The sequence below is a fragment of the Maniola jurtina genome, chromosome 10 (assembly GCF_905333055.1).
Source record: "Maniola jurtina chromosome 10, ilManJurt1.1, whole genome shotgun sequence".
NCBI lineage: Eukaryota > Metazoa > Arthropoda > Insecta > Lepidoptera > Nymphalidae > Maniola > Maniola jurtina.
In genome coordinates this window covers 11474876-11494103 of record NC_060038.1, presented here as the reverse complement: position 1 = coordinate 11494103, position 19228 = coordinate 11474876, and the positions used below count along the sequence as shown (strand labels likewise).

Sequence of the window (19228 nt, the reverse complement as noted above, 5' to 3'; positions counted from 1 at the left end):
GTACCACAACAGAGAAGCGTTCCCTAGAGTTCACTTCCAATACTAACTTGAAACAAAAACTGATAAAAAATTGAGGTTTTGCTTCAATATATTTTGAAATTAATTAATATTACATTACAATGAGCATTTCGCGCATATACAACTTGATTGGGGTTATCCGTGCAACCAGCATTCCTTATGTAATATTATGTTCACTCCAATGGTTCGTTTGCTATATAGCTCGATTTTTAATATAACTACCCTAACTACACTACGAAATATAAAACACTCCATGGCATATTTTTCCTCCAGAGTTAAAAGTCGCCGCATGGTTAAAAAGCAAACTAGTTAAATTAGATATTAAGGTTCTGATAAAAAATAAAATAACAAAAATACCAAATCTACCGAATTCCTATTGAAATGAGTAATTAATGTCTTAAACCAGAATTATCTTTTAATATGTTACCCGTTTCTAATGTTCTGTCTAGTGCTTGGTAGACATCAAGTTTCTAAACGAAAGTGATGGTTTCGTCATTGATTCATGAACTGTCGTGCACCGCCATCTTGAAAGCGTAATTGTTGTAGTCCTGTGTCAATCGTTCATTTTCTGCGATTCGGTCGTTCAAGTACTGATTACAGCAACGACTGAGATCTTTTCAGTCGTTCATCAGTCATCAGTCATTTTTTCGGTACTTCGGTACTTCGGTCCAATCAGTCTCTTCGTTCCTCACGAATGTATCGGTATTCGGTACTCAGTCTCAGTCGTCAGTCTCAGTCGTGAATCGGACGATGAGACTCCAAGACGTCTCGATTGCGCACGCTCGTTTCGTATAGTTTCGCGTTTCGTTATAGGTCGTCCGACGACGCGGGTTCAAAATCGCTGCATTATTGTAATATTTTTCCCGATTGTATGCACTGTTATGATGTAATTACCTATCTTTTTAATTGAGCTTTTATTTTTAAACGTGTTTAATCATTATGTTAAGATTTATAGATACTAAAACCTTATGCATCTCATATACCTACACGTGTTGCCTAAATGAAGTAGGTAGATACCTACGATTTTACAATGAACATAACAACAAGGGTAAATATTGGGAAAATATACCTACCTAGCCCATATCTATATATTACTAGCTGATGCCCGCAGCTTCGCCCGCGTGGATTGGTGAGATCCCCTGCAGCATCAGGATTGAGGAGTTGGACTCCAAATTTTTTATGAAACAATGTCGCAAAGTTCCTCTATCGATTAAAAAAGAAATGACGCAAATCGGTTCAGAAATCTCAGAGATTTCGGTGTACATAGGTAGAAAAACACAACTCCCTTTTTGAAAGTCGGTTAAAAAAGTAGCCTATGTTACTCCCTGGTCAATTCTCTACTTGTCTGTGAAAATCCCGTCAAAATCGGTCCAGCCGTTCCCAAGATTAGCCTTTTCAAACAGACAGACAGAAAGACAGACAGACAAAAATTTTAAAAACGTGTGATTCAGTTATAGTATCGTTCAAATAACCATATGACCTTAATATACGGCAGTTATTTCGAAATTACAGACAGACTAGTATAGATTACTTACTATTACTATTTTACTATGATCTGTAGACCAATCATTTCTTTCAATATTTTTTAGTTTCATTCTTCGTTCTCGGTGGTTCTCGGTTCGTGGCGACTGGTTGAACCGGATCGGTCAAAAACGACTGATTCGTTCATCAGTACTTTTGCGCGACCTCAGTCAAATGACCGAATCGGTCGCGACTGACACAGGACTAAATTGTTGTCATGTTTACGTTGTATGTGGAAGTTAGAAATTGTTATTTCTGATAAAAAAAGGTATGAATATGTTTTTATTTAGTTAAATAGTTAAATTTACAGCCTGCCCAATGCTCTCATGTAAAAATTGTTATAGTGGAAGTGTTGTAGTTATGATAAATTTGGAAAGTAGAATAGGCGCCAAATTAGTTCAGAGTGCATTGAATTTTGTTCATTTATTTCATTTGTTTTAGTCGTAATTTGGTGTTGATGTTTATGTGTTTGTGGAGTATAATTCGTTTTTCACTGTCCACAGAATAGTTTTGATGTAACTGATCGGAAAAAGTGAATTGCAACCATGTTTTACGCACACTTTGTGCTGGCCAAAAAAGGCCCTTTGGCCAAAATTTGGCTGGCAGCTCATTGGGACAAGAAGTTGACGAAGGCCCATGTATTTGAGACGAACATCGAGAAGTCTGTTGACGGAATTTTGAAACCGAAAGTGAAGATGGCTCTGCGTACTTCAGGCCATCTTTTGCTGGGTGTGGTGAGAATTTACTCAAGGAAAGCGAAGTATCTGCTGCAGGATTGTAATGAGGCTTTCGTTAAGATCAAGGTCAGTGAAGTTTCAAAGCAAAGAATGTTTTTATTATTGTCAACTCGCATATGATTGTTGTATGCATTGCAAATTGTGCCTCTCAATTTATGCACAATAATTGTTTCAACTATTTCTGCACTACCCATGATATGTTGATAACACTATGGTGTATAGACATACATGCAAAGCCAACAGCACAAAGTTTTAACTCATGAAATCACTCATCAACTGGGATGAAAGATGTGTAAACACAAGAGGATGAATGCAAATATTTTTTTAATGTATAAAATTGACTCTATACACTAGCGTTTTACAAGTGACAGTCCATAACTTATGGGAATCTCACAAAATCTGGCCTTGTTCATTGTCTACATTATAAAGGGAACCTCTTTGCATTTTTCAGCTTTCTAGATCTAAGGGTGTCGATGAGTGAATCAGTCCAGCCTTCTTTTCATATACATATTTGTTTGAAAGGAATATTTGCAAAATATTGTCTTACACACAATATATATAGTGTTATCATGATTTCAGATGGCCTTCAGGCCTGGCATGGTTGACTTGCCGGAGGAGCACAGAGAAGCTGCCATGAATGCCATCACTTTGCCTGAAGTGTTTCATGATTTTGACACAGCTATGCCGGAGTTAAAGTAAGCATTATTTTAGTAATTTATTTACCTTATAGTAGACTTGCAACGAATATTCGGTTACTATTCGGTATTCGGCCTATTCGGCTGCTTTTATTATATTCGGCCGAATACCGAATATCTACATATTATTCGGCCGAATACCGAATACTTAAATAATATATTTTGTCGTAGAGAAATAATTGGTAAAATGAAAAATTAAAATCGATTGATTACGTATATATTCATATTTTCATTTCTGATTCATTTAAGTAGTCATTGGTGCATAACACAGGTACATAATCATCTTCTTAATTGGAAAAATGTATTTGAATTATTGTGGTAATCAAAATTTAGAAGGGTAAGGTTCTCATTTCTTTTATAATCATTTATTAAGTAGTCATTGGTACATAAAACAGGTACATAATTTAATCATTTTCTGTATTAAACAAGTTAAGAATTTTTCTATGCATTTGAATTATTTTCATAATCAAAATTTAGAAGGGGAAGGTTATGGTGCAGAAAGACTAACTTTTCTGCACTTTTAGGAAGTAGTTTACTTCTTTTTTTCTCGTAGACCATCCCAACTTCAGAGCGATGAGTACATTAGAACAAAACAAAGGAGCGCGAAACAATCACGTCTGTACAAGTTTTTGGCGCTAAATTCCGGCCGAATACTTTTGCCGAATATTCGGCTATTCGGTCAGGGGCCTCGCCGAATATTCGGTATTCGGTATACTGCCGAATATACTATTCGTTGCAAGTCTACCTTATAGTCATTTTTAGGGGCTATGGGACCCTGACCTGAAGAGCGTCAATGGGACTCTATTACTAAGCCTCTGCTGTCTGTCTGTCTATCTGTCAGCTGGCTGTATCTCATGAACCGTAATAGGTTTAAATTTTCATAGAAAGTGTATTTATATTGCTGCTTTAACATAAGAATGTCAAATGTACAGCCACCATGTACATTTAAAATAATTAAAATGTGTTATTTCTTGTGTACAACAGTAGTCGCTCACCTTAATATGCTTTCCTCGATGTCAGTCATATTATATCTGAAAGTCTATTTTTAACTCTTATTCAAATACTAACAGGCATAGACCTACATCACCTTTTAACTTGACTTTCAACATTGGTATGTTACCAACATTATTACATTATTTGAATAGGGTAGTAATTATGATTTATCTTCAATCTAAAAAAATATATTGAAAGCTTTTCTGTTACAGTGAAGTTGACATTGAAGCTCAGTTCTCTCTAAACCAGTCCAGAGCTGAGGAGATTACAATGCGTGAGGACTATGGCTCCTTGAATCTTGTCACACATGATGATGGGTTTGGGGACATGGGCTTTGATGCTGACAACCCTGATATTATGAGAGAGGCTATTGGGAATGAAGGGGGATTGGAACAGGTAATTTATTAATTGGAATAATTGTTTCCTTAATTGAATTCTTTTATTATGAGTAATTTGTGTAGATAAAATATTTTGATATTGTGGGTAATTTTTTTACCTTCTTCTTTTTCTTTTTTGTAGAGTAATCTGCTGTTTGCCGACGGATCTTCCTTGGAACTAGCAGGCAAGGAGTCTCTCGTGAGCACGAGCGCGGCTGGGGTGCCCGCGCTGGCCACGCCAGCTCACGAGCCGCGCATGGAGGCAGCGCCGCATGGGGCTATGGACGACGGCTTTGGGGGAACTATAGGCGACGTCGCGGACTTTGGACGTGAGTTGTGAAGTGAAGTGACTTGGAAGCACAAAAGAGTTTTTTATGTGTGACACCTCCACTTTGGGTTGGCCATTTACCATCCTCAAGCTTAGCTTAGGATTTGCATCCAGACAAGCCCAGTTGATTTGAAGTTAGTGCTGAACAAATGAATAAAAAAATGAACAAATGAATGAATGAAATATGTTGTTCGATTTCAGATGCGGGCGGTCTGTTCGAGGGCGACCTGTTCGGCGACGTGACGGCAGGCAGTTCTGCGGGCGGCGCCGCGGCCGGCATGCCGGGCACTTCTGAGCAGCCGCAGTCTTTGCAGGTGTGTAGAGAGTTTTATGAGAGTTTATTGGTCATCTTCTCCCAGTCTGAGGCCAAGTTTCTTGCTGGTCTTGGTAGAAAGGCATTCCAAACCAGTGGTAAATTACTTTGACGATTTTAAAGCACTTTTAAAAGTTTACTTGAATAAAAATATATTCTATTCTATTCTTAGGATCTTTTGGCTGAATCTTTAGAAAAAATTGTCTTTTTATTGAATGTAATAAATAATGAAACACCAGTATTTCAAGTGCTTAGGTGATTTATTTTGAAAGTGTGAAGACTATCCTCATAATTGAAATGCAGGCGGAGATTGAGGCGGCAGGTGGGAGCGGGCAAGCCGAGGCAGGCGCGGTGGATGAGGGCGCGGACTCGGACGATGACATGCCGCACTACGACGCACCGCCCTCACCCGGCTCGCCGCCTTCCCCGGGACATAGGTATGTTACTTTCGTCACCAGGCTGAGATCGAGGCAGCGAGTGGGAGTGAGCAAGCTGAAGCAAGCGAGAGGGTGTGGACGCGGACCAGATTAACCCAAGATGTTGGATTTCCTTTTTAAACTGTTTCACTTCTTTCTTGTGTACAACGAATTCACCAGTTTTTTAATATCTATATTATAACATATTCTTGCAATTTTGTCCTTCAGGATAATTTGAAAATACTTATTTATGGTAGTTGGGGCGGATCGCCAGCGCGCGAGGCGGAGACGCCGCGGCCCGACGACGCGGGCCTGATGCCGCCGCCTGCCGTGCCCCGTCCGCCGTCCGCGAGACCCATGGTGAGTCTGTAGCAAATTACAAGTACTACCAATTCTGTAGTGCCTGAGCCTAGCCTCCTATGCTGTTATGTTCTGGTACTTAAAGTAAGCTACAGTTGTCACGTCAAAAATTCTCCAACCTTAAATTTGCGCAGTGGGTATATATCGCTTTACATATTAGATGTTTCAGTAAAAGGCCTCTGGACCTTTTACCTGCGCAGTGGGTGATTTATCGATAGCACCAGAAGAGGGGAAGTAGGAAAGGGAGCTCACCCACAGGTCACGGTCGAGTATATCATATTTTCCTTGCAATCGAAGTGAAAAACAGAGTATATAATAAAATAACGGTTTAGACGGATAGAGAACTTAACAGATAGGGTGTATGTACTTAGTCATAAAACCCATTTTTCCCTTGACCTAAATATCTCACTCGCCTTCGGCTCCGGAAGATAAACTCCGGAGATGAAATGAAATTCCGATGGCCGATTATAATATTTTTACTTATCTCAGGAGGTAGACGGTACAGAGACCGCGGAAGAAGAGCCTCCACCGGTGGAAGCTCCCGCGACTCCTGCGCCTGCGCTGGACTCCACCACTTTGCTGCAGAACGAGGAAGAATCCTTCGCTCTACCCCCCGTTGACACTACTGTACTTAAAGGTATTTAAAAAAAAAATTGTTCGGAAAGCCTTCTACACTTCAGTGTGCTGATACTCGTATCTGCGGTACGAAGTTAGTGTAGCGCTCTCTCTGTTATGTAATCCCATACAAATGATAGAGGCAAAAATCTCCGTTAGCGTTCAACCATTTTGAGTCACCAAAAAATCACGAAGATGTTTTCTAAAAACATTCGAAATTCAGTTCAAAAATGTTTTCAAAAAAATTCGAAATTCAGATCGAAAATGTTTTCAAAACACATTCGAAATTCAATTAGAAAACAGTTTCTTTGTGACTCAATAAGTTTAACGTCCACTGGGGTTTTTTTTTTAAATTGTCAATATAAAATTCATATAATTTCTGCAGGTATAACCAAAGCGAAACGCAAGCGCAAACTCATAGTCGACGAAGTGAAGAACATATCAGGCGAAGAAATGAAGAACCAACTCAGTAACACTTCGGATATCGTCACTACATTGGACCTCGCGCCGCCTACGAGACGGTTGATGCATTGGAAAGAGACGGGTGGAGTGGAAAAGCTCTTCACACTTCCCGCCAGGCCCATACCTTCCAGAGTTTTATTCAAGGTAAATATTAGTTTTGTCTGTAGGACTTCAAAATGAGCACAAAATCGACAATTGCTAACTTTAACATAGTTGTTCTAGTAAGTCTAAGCATTATACGTAAAGATTGCTTAATAATATGGCTGTAGACTGGACACGCCCTATATTATTATCACGCATATTATTTGTGACTAGACGGCTTCACGTGGGTGTAGGTTTTTTCAAAAATCCCATAGGAATTTGATTTGCCGGGATAGAAACTAGCCTACTGCCTACGTGTTAATTCAGGGTAGCTATCTCCATTCTCAGGAAAATCAATTCAGTCTTTGTGGCGCGAAGGAGTAACAATCATCCAAACTTTCACATATCACTTCACATATTACATATATAAATGCGAAAGTGTGTTTGTTTGTTTATTAGTTTGTTCTAAAATGATGCCGCAACGGAGCAATGGATCGGCGTGATTTTTTGCATGGATATAGTTAAAGATCTGCAGAGTGACTAATTTTTATACTGATTACAGAAATATCAACGCAACATGACTCTTCGAACGGACCCTGAGGAGGCGGAAGCGGCGCGCTCGCCCGACCCCGCCGACCCGCCTGTACCTAAACGTGGAGGTCGCAAACGAAGACACGAGGAGGTACGTGTAGTATTTATATTAAGCCCAATTTTAAGGGTTCCAGATCTCAAAAGGGAAAAAACCGGCCAAGTGCGAGTCAGACTCGCGCACTGAGGGTTCCGTACACGGGTATTTTTTCCAACATTTTGCACGATAAATCAAAAACTATCATACCTTAAATTAAATAAAAATCTGGTATAGTTATACCACTTGGTATAGTTATCTTATTTTCAAAATCAAAACATATTATAATTTTTTTTCAAATGATGTAACCAAAAATTCGGGGTTTTCAGATTTTTCCTGTACTTGTGCTATAAGACTTACCTACTATTTCATGATTCTAGGTCAACGGGAAGTACCCTATAGGTTTCTTGACAGACAGACAGACAGACAACAAAGTGATTCTATAAGGGTTCCGTTTTTCCTTTTGAGGTACGGAACCCTAAAAAGGAACCCATATAGAATCACTTTGTCTGTTTGTCGTGTCTGTCAATTCGGGGGAAATAAATCTTTTTCTTTTTAACTTTTTTCCTAGATAACTTTTATATCCCTAAATAGAATTGATAACTGGACCCCTTGTGCACGTAGATTGCCTTTTTTCAAAAATACAAATAGCAAACGAGCAGGCGCGGCGGGTCACCTGATGTTATGTGATTACCGCCGCCCATGAACATTTGCAGCACCAGGGGACCCACCCAAGCTTTGGCGGCCTTTCAGAAATTGTTGATCCGGCCATTGTATAACCCGCTGTTGTAATCTAGTGGGAACACCGCCGAAGGGAGTTGGTTCCACAGTTTGCATGTGCGTGAAAAAAGATCTGGCACAACAGGCGGTCAAAGTGCACCAGGCACCCAGGTGGTGAGGGTGCAATTGCTTACGGTGGCGTGCGGTGCGGTTTTAGAAAAAGGAGGGTGGAATCATTTGCTATTTCTTCTAGGTCATTCAACCCCCTGGAACACCCGCGCCAGCTCAAGACTTGGAGCCTCCAACACCAGTTCCACAAGAGTATGAACCTTCCATCGGTAAGTTTCATATTTCCGTACAAACCATCTGCTTTGGAATAAACCATCTTACTAATATCCATTCATTTTCACTACTCAACTTTCTACAGTAAATGTCACGAAAGTTGAAAAAGGGACGGTATCAGCGTATGGGACCTTATTTTTTGCCATTTAAGCAAAATGCCAATAAAGAGTGAGTGCATTAGAAAATTTAACTTACAGTTTAAATGTCCTTCTGAAATAATAAAAACCATACAGAAGCCTTAGGCTATAGTGTAACTTTCAAGTTTACGGTAACTTGAAAGTTACACTAGCCTAAGGCTAACATGTAACAGGTAAGTAAAGCTAACGCGACATGAGCGTTTAGGTAAATCTGCCATTTTGTATCGACTAATTTGACATCTAGATACTTTGACAGAATTATTTTAGCTGGCCTGTCATGTTACCCACTTAGCAAGTCCCAAAATATATGTTCATAGTTTCAGCGTTCGTGACGTTATATTCTATGTAAATAATCACAATGTTAATGAAAAATCTTTGGGTCCATTCACATTGAACTTCTGGGTTACATTTGTCTTTATTAAAAAGATCATTTTCATTATGTGGGTGAAGCGCATAACTGAGGAGGCCCCTGGGATTAGTAGAGCTATGCGGGAGGGGTGACAGTTTTCACAAGTTGATGAATCACTGACTCGTCACGTCATCACACCCCTCCCGCACCGTTCCACTACCGCAGGAACCTACACAGTTATGCGTTATGCCTGTAATAATCCTAAATAAAGAAACATTTACACATTTTCACTTTGCAAACTAAGAATATCATTGTTATGCTTTGATGTAACTGTTTAATATGGAAATAAATTGCTTACTTAAAAAACCTAATTCTAAATAGCCCTAGTACACGTTCTCCAATACATTCAGCGAAACTGTACAAGACACAAAGAGCAGAGTGTCCAATTTGTAAATGTGCTAATGTGTACTGGATCCATAAAGTGTTGATCTATCAAGCTGTTTCTTTCTACATGAAATAGGCTATACATACACTTATCAGTGCCTTGGGTGATATTTTTTGCCATCAAAACTATTTTCACTAAATAATATCTCGTAAAAAGGGCATCCGAATCCTTGCGTGATAGATTAATTTGACTATTCGGAAGCTCCTAGATAACAGTTTATTTGAATAAAAAACTTCAATTTTTTTATTCTAGTACAAGTTAGCCCTTGACTGTGATCTCACTTGGGGGTATGCAGTCTAAGATGATAGCAGGCTAATTTGGAAGATGTACTTCTACGAAAAGTGTCCAAGAAATAACTGTCAACTCCTAGTTTTTTTAATGAGTAATTAAAATCACATAAGTACCTACTGGGTGATCAATACCAATAGGTACGGTTAAGGTATGACTCTCAGTGATAGACAGAGATACCGATAAAAATGGACCGAACACCCTTTTAAAAACTCGAGGCACTGAACATTTTAAGACATATCTACGATTTTTTTTAATTGTCCGGCGGTATCTAGCCATATATCGAACTGCTTTGATATTTCGCCAGTAAAAGATGTATTTTATGTATGGCCTGTGGAATGTAAGCTGTGTATATAACCTGCACTGTCACTAACCCGCGCTGTGGTCGCGCCGCATAGAGTCGGAGCGTGTGCCCGAGCCCTTCCAAACGCCGCGCCACGACGCCGACGTCGAGCCGCCCAACACGCCAGGTACATCTTCCCACTCTGTCTCTCTCTCCCATACCGATAGACCTAGGGCTGAGATCTATAGAGCGTACTTTGACTTTGCTCAGACTTAAGTTTCAGATAACATGAGACAGATATAGTAACATGAGAGAGACATTCTAACTCTAAGCACAGTGTAAATGCAGTGAGAGGACACCATTGATATTTTTTGAATGGGTCAGTTTAACGGTCATAGCACTTACATATCCAAATGACTAAGGGCCTGTTTCAACTATCTCCAGATAAACTTTATGTAATGAATAAATTTGACACTTTGACAGATCCCAATACAAAAACAGTTGACAGTTATGTAAGTTATGGGATTTATGTTATAACAGTTTTTGTATTGGGAATCTGTCAAAATGTCTTTATCTGTTAGATAAAGTTTAAATTGTTCCTGTCCTCAGTCATTCATCCACCTAGTGGGAGATCTCCAAATGCTTTCGGTGCAAGGTTGTCATTCAAGCATCTTTGGACTCCAATGTCTATCGGTTCTTCAAATTACTTTTCACTTAGGGACAAATCTATTGAGAATATACATGTGGAGTTCAATATCAACTTGTATGTCGTCTTGTAAGGAGAGCGCTTAATATGCACGGAAAAGATATCGTCGACATGTTTAGACATTGTTTGTTTCATTGCTAGATTTGTCCCTACAGTTCTTCTTCAAATTATAACAAGTGTTCTATTATAGTGCTTTTTGGGATTTCATGTTCATGGAAATCATTTTCTATCTGTTACTGACACATCAATCAATAATAATAATAATCAATAACTGCTTTAACCAATTATTTAAAAAATATGATAATGAAGGTTTTTAAAACAGATTTACGTATAGTCATTTTAAAAATATTATAATTTCTATAAATACGTTGTTTTTTGGCTATGATCAATTTGTATCAATTTGGATAGTTAAAATCATATTATGATGTGACTATAGGAATGTTGAGTTCCCTTGGAGCGCCGCTCACGCCCGGCACGCTGGGTCCGCTAACACCTGGAACCTTGCTGCAAGGTGGTATTACACCTGGAAGCTTGCAGCATGGCGCCATGACTCCAGGTAAGCAAGGTTTGCTGAGATACCTCAAAATATAAAAAAAAGCATAACTTAACTAAGTAAACTAACATACTAACTAAGTAAATAAACGACAACTCGATAGTACATTTCTAAATTATTGACAGATTTAACAAACAAAGTAAAGTGGGTTGCACAAGTTAGTATTGACACCTCCATGATTTATGCCCAACTACAATGCTGTGTAGAAACCAAAGGGGTATGGGCTTAATAAAAACTGCCATACCCCTTCCAGGTTAGCCCGCTCCCATCTTAGACTGTATCATCACTTACCACCAGGTGAGATTGCAGTCAAGGGCTAACTTGTATCTGAATTAAAAAAAAATGATTAAGCTTAGGGATAAAATTTGGGTTTAAAGTTAATAAACCCTGACATGTGCAACCTATTTTGCTTTCGTTTGACAAGCAAAGTTTAACGGTAGATATAACTTACTTTAACTGTCTGTCATGCAACTGGACTTTAACTCCTTGGCTTAACATTAACTGAATGGTTGAGAAGAGATTATTATTTTATAATTTACAAAAAATGTACTTTTATATATTAGGAGGACTAACACCTGCTGGACTGCAGCACGGAGATCAGCAAGAACTGGCACTCAATGCAGCTTTACATGGAGGTATATTCTTATGCAATATACTATACTTAGGCTACTGGTATTTATGATTCCAAGTTCTAGCACTTGCCAAGTTTCATTTTATTGACACACGATTTGTCTGGGATCTTTTCAAAATGGTATTTATTTTTTACACTATATCATCAACTTTATATGTACTGAATTATTTGATTTTAAAGATGGAAATATGATGACTGGGATTTTTTGTGACATAGTTTTTTCATCATCTTGATTTTATGGTACTTATTCGAAAGCCATCGTAGCCTAAATTAATTAATAGGATGCACAAATACAATTGAAGAAATGTTAGTCTGCTTGATCAAATCAACATAATATTATATTCATTTGCAAACTCTCTCTTAAGTCCACTATCTCAAGTCCAAACCTTTTTGTAGGTATGACGCCAGGAGGAATGACTCCAGGTGGAATGACTCCAGGATTAGGATTAGACGGAGGAATGACTCCGGCGGGACTGGCTCACGGAGGATTGACACCTGCGGCACTACATCATGGACCAATGACGCCGGGTAAGCGTACCCACAAATCGCAATACGAATTTTTGTTTATGGATTTTTTCGACAGCAAAATTCGTCGAGTTTCTCCATAGCCAGCGGTCTACTAAAATTCCCTACATTCATTAGCAATGAACGACTTTAAAATGTAGATTTGGACGTTAATTGTCTGTAATTGTCACACAGGTTTTCCAATTTGGATTGGAAAATCTACTCTTATGTCTAATGTCTTACTCGTCATTTAAGATTAATCCCTAAGGTGTCGGTGAAATTGTGTTTGTGGACTGAGTTTTGGACCTTACTAATCAGACAACTTAAATCGCAATTTCTTCCAAGTTCCCCTCTCATGAATTTCGTATGTTGACTAGAAAATTCGTCATCGACAAATCCAAGCTATTGTAATCAGTTAGTTTTTGCGATAGTCAAACTTTATTGCTCGCCAGTTTAAATAATTTTCTTTTTGATTAGGTGGTTTAGACCACGGCGGTATGACACCAGTCGGACTTCAGCATGGAGGGATGACGCCAGCCGGTTTACAGCATGGAGGCATGACTCCAGCAGGTCTCGCCCATGGAGGCATGACTCCAGCCGGTTTGCAGCATGGTGGCATGACCCCAGCAGGACTGGCCCATGGAGGCATGACTCCAGCGGGACTCGCGCATGGAGGCATGACTCCAGCGGGATTGCAACACGGAGGAATGACTCCAGTCGGACTCGCGCATGGAGGAATGACGCCGGGTGGTTTACAACATGGAGGCATGACGCCATCAGGTTTGTTTATTTTTTGGGTCTTAATTTAGTAGTAGTTCTTCTCCTGATATATTATAGTGTGCGATGATGCACTAAACATCAAGTAAAGGACAGTTCATAATGAAAAATAAGTACCAAGCCATTTCGATTAGGGTAACCGGTGCTTTTATGCCTCTATGATTTTAAATTAATTTAAATTTAAATTAATAACGAAAATAATCCTCAATCATACCCAGGTCTTCAGCATGGAGCACTTCTCCAACACAGCATGGAACAGCTCCCAATGATGCCGCAAATGGGTGGTGAGCAACACCCCCTATTAGCGCAGTCGGTGCCCGCGCCGCACCAGACACACCACGATCTCAACACCGGCCCCATGGAGCCCTTACCTCTGCCTTTGGACCAGGGAGACTATCAGGTGAGCTTTATTTAAAAAAAAAAACGACTTTTTAGTATAATGAAGACGTTACAATGAATGTAGATTATATTAGGTGAGCATTATGATTGACGTATTTTTGTGTAGTGTGACTGTACTGAGGACGTTTTATTTCAGAGTGGTATGCAGATGACGAATTTAGGATACGATGACCAGCACGGACACCAGAGCCCGACGCATGACTACGATCTGCCCCTCAGTGTTGAGAATGTAAGTATGAGATTGTCGTCTCAACCGAAAGATGTCCACTTCTGGGCATAGTCTTGAGTCAAGGCCTTTAGTTACATGTCAAATACATTACAATGTTGCTCTCTTTCCAGCCGGAGGAGAGCGAGCGAGACGCACGCGAGGTGGGCGAGACGGAAGAGCAGTTTGAGGAGCGCGTGCTGAACCGGCGCGCGGCGCAGCTGTTCTCGGTGATGCGGTCCAAGCTCGCCAGCGGCCTCGCTCTCACCTTTGCCGAGCTCGCGCCCCGCCATAACAACAGGAAACAGGTATGTGCAACAGATAGGGCACAGTCTAAAGAGATACTTCATACAGTCGATCCACAGTGATGACTATAGACAAAGCAATCCAGAGGAGTCTCTGTGCAAAGCCTGCAGAAATGTAGATGCAACATCGATGTACATGCTGCTAGAGTGCACGGTCGTGGCAGATGCGAACGCTACTTGAGATCCCCAACCTCGCTCCGGCACGACGGTCTACTTGACTTTAGGAGCACTCCAGCATAGCAACAGGAAACAGTGTTTAAAATAATAATTTATTACGACCCTAGATGCAAGTTCTGGAGCAGGTATGTGTGCTAGACACCATAGAATAAGCGCGCTGCCTAAAGATACTGTATAATATAGTCAATCGACGGTGATCGTCATCCATATTTATACTTATATACTTATAAATTTATAAATGCGAAAGTGTGTCTGTCTGTCTGCTACCTTTTCACGGCCCAACAGTGTAACCGATTCTGACGAAATTTGGTACAGGGTTAGCTTTTATCCCGGGGACGGACATAGGCTACTTTTTATCCCGGAAAATCAAAGAGTAGATCTATAAAAATCTAAATCCACGCGGACGAAGTCGCGGGCATCCTCTAGTATTTTATAAAGTCTAGACAACAATTCTGCGGGATGTCAGGAGTGAAGCATTTTACCAACTGGCAGAAGTCTACAGAAAGATCTCATGCTTCTCTTTCGGCTCGTTTTCTGGTATGCGATCGTCTTAACACTGGCCACATAGTGTCAGAAAGTTGACAAAAAATTCGGTCGCGCGCCGAAATGCACTCTGCTCATACATTTTGTATGACTCCACAGATTGACAGAATTTTGCCTGATCGCATGTACGCTTCTGCTATTGGCAGAGGGAGTGGAACAAAGTTCTTTCGCAGATAATTTCTAATAATATGTGACCAACTTAACACCAGCTTTATTTCCAACCTATCTATTTTAATTTTTAACAGCTCATATTTCATTTTTGTATTTCTATTGTTAATATGAGTATTTTTTTACTTTTCCTTCAGGTGGCGCAGAAATTTTACAGTTTATTGGTACTCAAGAAACACCAGATGCTCAAACTAGAGCAAGAGGAAACTTATGGACCCATAATAATCACTAAAGGCGAACAGTTTGAGACTGAAGCCATTTAGTTAGAGTTAAGTCTCAAGGTTTCTATATTCGTTAAGAGGTGGGCGCCCTTAATATAAAGCGTGAAATAGACACAATGCGCGACGGAACAGTGTCGAAACCGACTTTTCGAAGTTGTAATATAACAAAGGAACAGTATAAACATAAAAAGGTATCGTCCTTCATACTGCGGTTCGATTTCAAAAAAGCAATCACCGGCAAAATTTACTTTTTGAGTTGTCCAATATTTGAATTATTTCTCTGGCTGTTTTCTATATTGTCTAAATAATTTATTTTCTGTTTAAAATAAATAAAAATAACACTTAATCTTTATATTATAAAATCAATTCGATAGATAATTTGTTCATCTGCTCTATAGTTGTTATGGCTCTTCTCATAATGATTATTTCGTTTATCAAAAGAAGTGATGAAGAATGCTTTGTAGGTATGCTAAGATTTTTAGTTTGGTCCTATGGTAGCACTACTTATTTATTAGAAATATCAGTTTTAAATGTTCTCGTTTATTGGCGATAACTCAAAAACTATTTTTGCAGTTAGCCGGTTTATAGAAATAGGCCAGCAGCAATTTTAGCATGATAAATAAAACACGCGTACACGCGCTTTGAGTGTGACGTCACGCTTTGTGTCTAAGTATTTAATAAAGGAAAGATGGTACAGCTAGTTTCACTATTTAGGTTGAGCCAAAAATTTCGTGTAAGTGATGATTCGAATTCATAGAAACTTTAAAAGGACCAAAATATTATATTGTGTATTGATCTCAAAAATCGGATGCCTGATATAGTTTATTGCAAAGTAAGGTCCACTTTACTGTCGCAGTTGAATTTATATTAAAATAACTAAGATACTCCCTAAAATAACTAAGAAAATAAACGTCTAATAGTATTCCAATTGTTGACAAAATTCACCGGTTTTATCAAGAAGGAGGGTAGTCATCGAATTTTGTACATGTCAATAACGAAATTAGTTTAGCTATTGACTGATTATTTTCATTTTTAGGGTTCCATACCCGAACGGTCCACCAGGCCCCTATCACTAAGCCTCCGCTGTCAGTCCATTTGTCTGTCTACGGGCATGTCATAAACTGTAATAGGTTAAAAGTACATAGTGTTATACATTTACGATGGTTACGGAACCCTTCGTGGGCGAGTACGACTCGCATTTGACCGATTTTTGATAGTTTTAAACTCAAAAGTGTTGACTGAATAGACTAAAGTGGACTCTTCTTTACGATCAGTGCAGTTTCTGTGGACTTGAATATAGAAGTGACCTGTGTTTTGTTTGGAGGACAATTTATAGATATGTAGAGAATATTGCCTTAATTTGTTTTTGCTATAGTCATAAGTGGAAATTATTGCCGTTTACTTCATTGTTTGATGAATGAATATAATTTGTTGTTTCCATACCGCGGATGTATTTAGCAAATTGCGAATTGTAAAATATAATATAACTCTAATATATTGTGAAGATGCATAATATCCGGTAGTATATTACAGAGGCATTAGTGACATGAAACAAATTTTCATATCAGTACCAGGTCACCACAAACTTGGTCAGTAATTGACCCAAAAACTTGTCTTGGAATAAACACTATCAATTTATTAGAATCACGGGTAGCGCAGACTTGTCTCTATATTCGGGCCAAAGGACAACCTGTCACATATTTTATTCTTCCAGGTGGCTATTATGTATCAGTAAAACTATCGAATCTGCGGACATGTCTTCAGATTAGTCCTGATATGGACAACTGTGTGTTAGTTTTTTCTACATATTATTGTTGTTAAGCTTCGTCCTAAACGATTTGCGCGATACGAACTTTTATGGTTAAGCATTTACCTATTGTTCAAATTTTTATATAGTATCGGGAATAAGGTCTACCAAATTTTCGATGCTATAGAATTATTATTTTGTTGCATTGACACCATTATATTATGTAGTTCTGTTGTGCACAACTAAATTTAGGTTAGTTCTAAGTAAGATTAGTGCTATCTTTTTCTGCAGGAAGCATTTTGAAAGGAATAGAAATTTAAGACCTGTGATTTTTAGTAGAGTTTGTATAACAAAATTAGCACCATAATTAGCACCGTATCAAACATAAAAAAGGAATTCTATCTTGATCATTATTTCAGTTCGTATTACAGCAAATCGCTTCATGAAATGTTATTATTTGTTTAAAATTTACCATGCTTCTGAAATGTAATGTAATAATATTATATAAGATACTTATTAGGTGGATTTAGGGCAGGATTCCTAGTGATAATGAGTTTAAATATTCTAAAAATCTTTAATTATAAAAAAATATCAATTCTCGGAATAAGAAAATTATGTACAAGTAGTGGTAAGTCGTAACTGATGGGAAACACCAAAATATAGAATCTTGAGAACATCGTCTATTACGAGAACATATAGAAATATATTTACATGTTTATACAAGGTTGTCGCGTGTAATTGTGTGTGAATGAGTCCAGAGTCCTTATTCTTCGATATTCATATCGGAACTACACTTGTGTGCAGTGGCGTGCGCTGGTCTCACGGCCGTATTCACAATCATTACTGTAACGTCTCACAGTGCGCTCGAATGCATAGTGGAGGTTCCACCAATCAGATCATTGTAAATTGACGTGATACAGTAATCTGGCCCCCCCCCCCCCCCCCCCGATCGTGTAAGAAAAACGTATTCAGGTTATCATTATCAAGAAATTCTGCCCTTTGATTGGCTGTGAAAAAGGTAAACAGCGAATGAACCAATCAAAGGGCAGTATTTCTTGATAACGATAACCCTGAATAAGTTTTTCTTACACAATCGGGGCCCTGGTTGGTGGAACTTACACTGCGCGTTCTCGCGCGCTATGACACCTCATAGTAAAGTTTGTGAATACGGGTGTAAGGTGGTCTCCTGAGTAACGGCGCACTGAACACATATCTTCTGCCACTGGGCCTAGCATAGGCACAGTGGCGGAGCAGAGACGGGATTGTTTAGTTCGTCCTTTTGGTTTCCTGCAGTATGAGGTATACCTACCGACGATTGGTGGACTGGTCGTGCAGCGAAAATCATTAATGGTGATCCAGATTAAAATGCGATTTGAATGACAGAGAATAAGGACTTTGTATATTTCCTGACCTTTAAATTATGGTGTAGATTGAAATCTCTTGACCCAAATTGAATGCATTTCGAAATTATTAATTGGATTGCATCCATTTTGGTACGATATACTTTGCCTCATCCAAAATTATGTGTAAAAATTGTAAAGCATTAAGAATGCCTGTATGTGTTTATTAAATTTAAGTTTTTATTATAAAACGCATTTAAGTGTGGACTCCCTGCTGAAGACGAATGGTTCAGTAATTCTAATGTGAATCAATTGTTCAATAAAGGGTGTACATACTTAGGTCGTTTTTCAGTAAATTTTTTGTAATAAATCTGTTGATTGAAAATACGTACATATTTTTATTACTTTATAGCTGTAGTACCTACCTACAAAAAAAAGCATCTAAAATAATTGAGAATCATTTTTCATTGTTGATTTTGCTGGCATGAAGTCGTAAATCATTGAGGGCGCCAAAAATGTTTCAAGAACCAATCAAAGGTATGGGTTTATATAACTAGTGTTAACAACTACCTCAAGATGCTGCCTTATATCATGAGTCATAGACATCTAGACCTATATCAGATTAATTATTATTATTTATAAATAATTGGCGGGAATGGATTATAAATCACATTTAGTTATTAACTATTTAGATCAATACATATTGTGTCGTATTTTACATTTAGCTGATATAATTGTTACGTTAATTGTCTATTACACCACCATGGTTTTACGTCTGTGGTAATTTGTCAAATAGCTTTCCGAAAACTAGTACCTACCTACCTTAAAAATATATCTGTCAAACTGA

The 19228-nt window shown here is 38.6% G+C and overlaps 1 protein-coding gene and 1 long non-coding RNA gene across 6 annotated transcripts; one reads left to right on the top strand and one right to left on the bottom strand.

Moving 5' to 3' along the window:
• Positions 1 to 535: 535 nt before the first annotated feature.
• LOC123869018 (double-strand-break repair protein rad21 homolog) lies at positions 536 to 16659 on the top strand. 5 transcript variants are annotated; one of them, XM_045911740.1, is made up of 23 exons: positions 536 to 554; positions 1748 to 1807; positions 2043 to 2342; positions 2856 to 2971; positions 4177 to 4360; positions 4484 to 4670; positions 4871 to 4983; positions 5286 to 5419; positions 5656 to 5758; positions 6248 to 6395; positions 6759 to 6979; positions 7479 to 7598; positions 8515 to 8599; positions 10221 to 10292; positions 11248 to 11367; positions 11928 to 11999; positions 12392 to 12523; positions 12977 to 13054; positions 13085 to 13279; positions 13495 to 13676; positions 13812 to 13904; positions 14015 to 14188; positions 15211 to 16659. In XM_045911740.1, exons 3-23 carry the CDS (start codon positions 2085 to 2087, stop codon positions 15334 to 15336), a joined length of 2913 nt encoding a protein of 970 aa, XP_045767696.1. In that variant the 5' UTR covers positions 536 to 554; positions 1748 to 1807; positions 2043 to 2084; the 3' UTR covers positions 15337 to 16659. The 5 variants fall into 5 exon arrangements, with proteins under 5 accessions (XP_045767696.1, XP_045767695.1, XP_045767693.1 ...); XM_045911739.1 differs by having other exon boundaries at positions 12977 to 13083; positions 13114 to 13279; XM_045911737.1 differs by having other exon boundaries at positions 12977 to 13279.
• On the bottom strand, positions 12719 to 17994 carry LOC123869024. Its single transcript, XR_006796802.1, has 3 exons — positions 17080 to 17994; positions 13524 to 13535; positions 12719 to 12730 (listed from the first exon to the last, which is right to left on the bottom strand). It is a non-coding gene; the product is annotated as an uncharacterized LOC123869024 (long non-coding RNA).
• Between the last annotated feature and the right edge of the window lie 1234 nt (positions 17995 to 19228).

What these genes read in the sequence shown, in the direction of transcription:
- LOC123869018 (XM_045911737.1), top strand. Translation starts at nt 2,085, where the DNA reads ATGTTTTACGCACACTTTGTGCTGGCCAAAAAAGGCCCTTTGGCCAAA. An exon ending in CTTCCAGAGTTTTATTCAAG is followed by an intron (nt 6,980 to 7,478) that starts GTAAATATTAGT and finishes TACTGATTACAG; the next exon opens with AAATATCAACGCAACATGAC. An exon ending in CGAGCCGCCCAACACGCCAG is followed by an intron (nt 10,293 to 11,247) that starts GTACATCTTCCC and finishes ATGTGACTATAG; the next exon opens with GAATGTTGAGTTCCCTTGGA.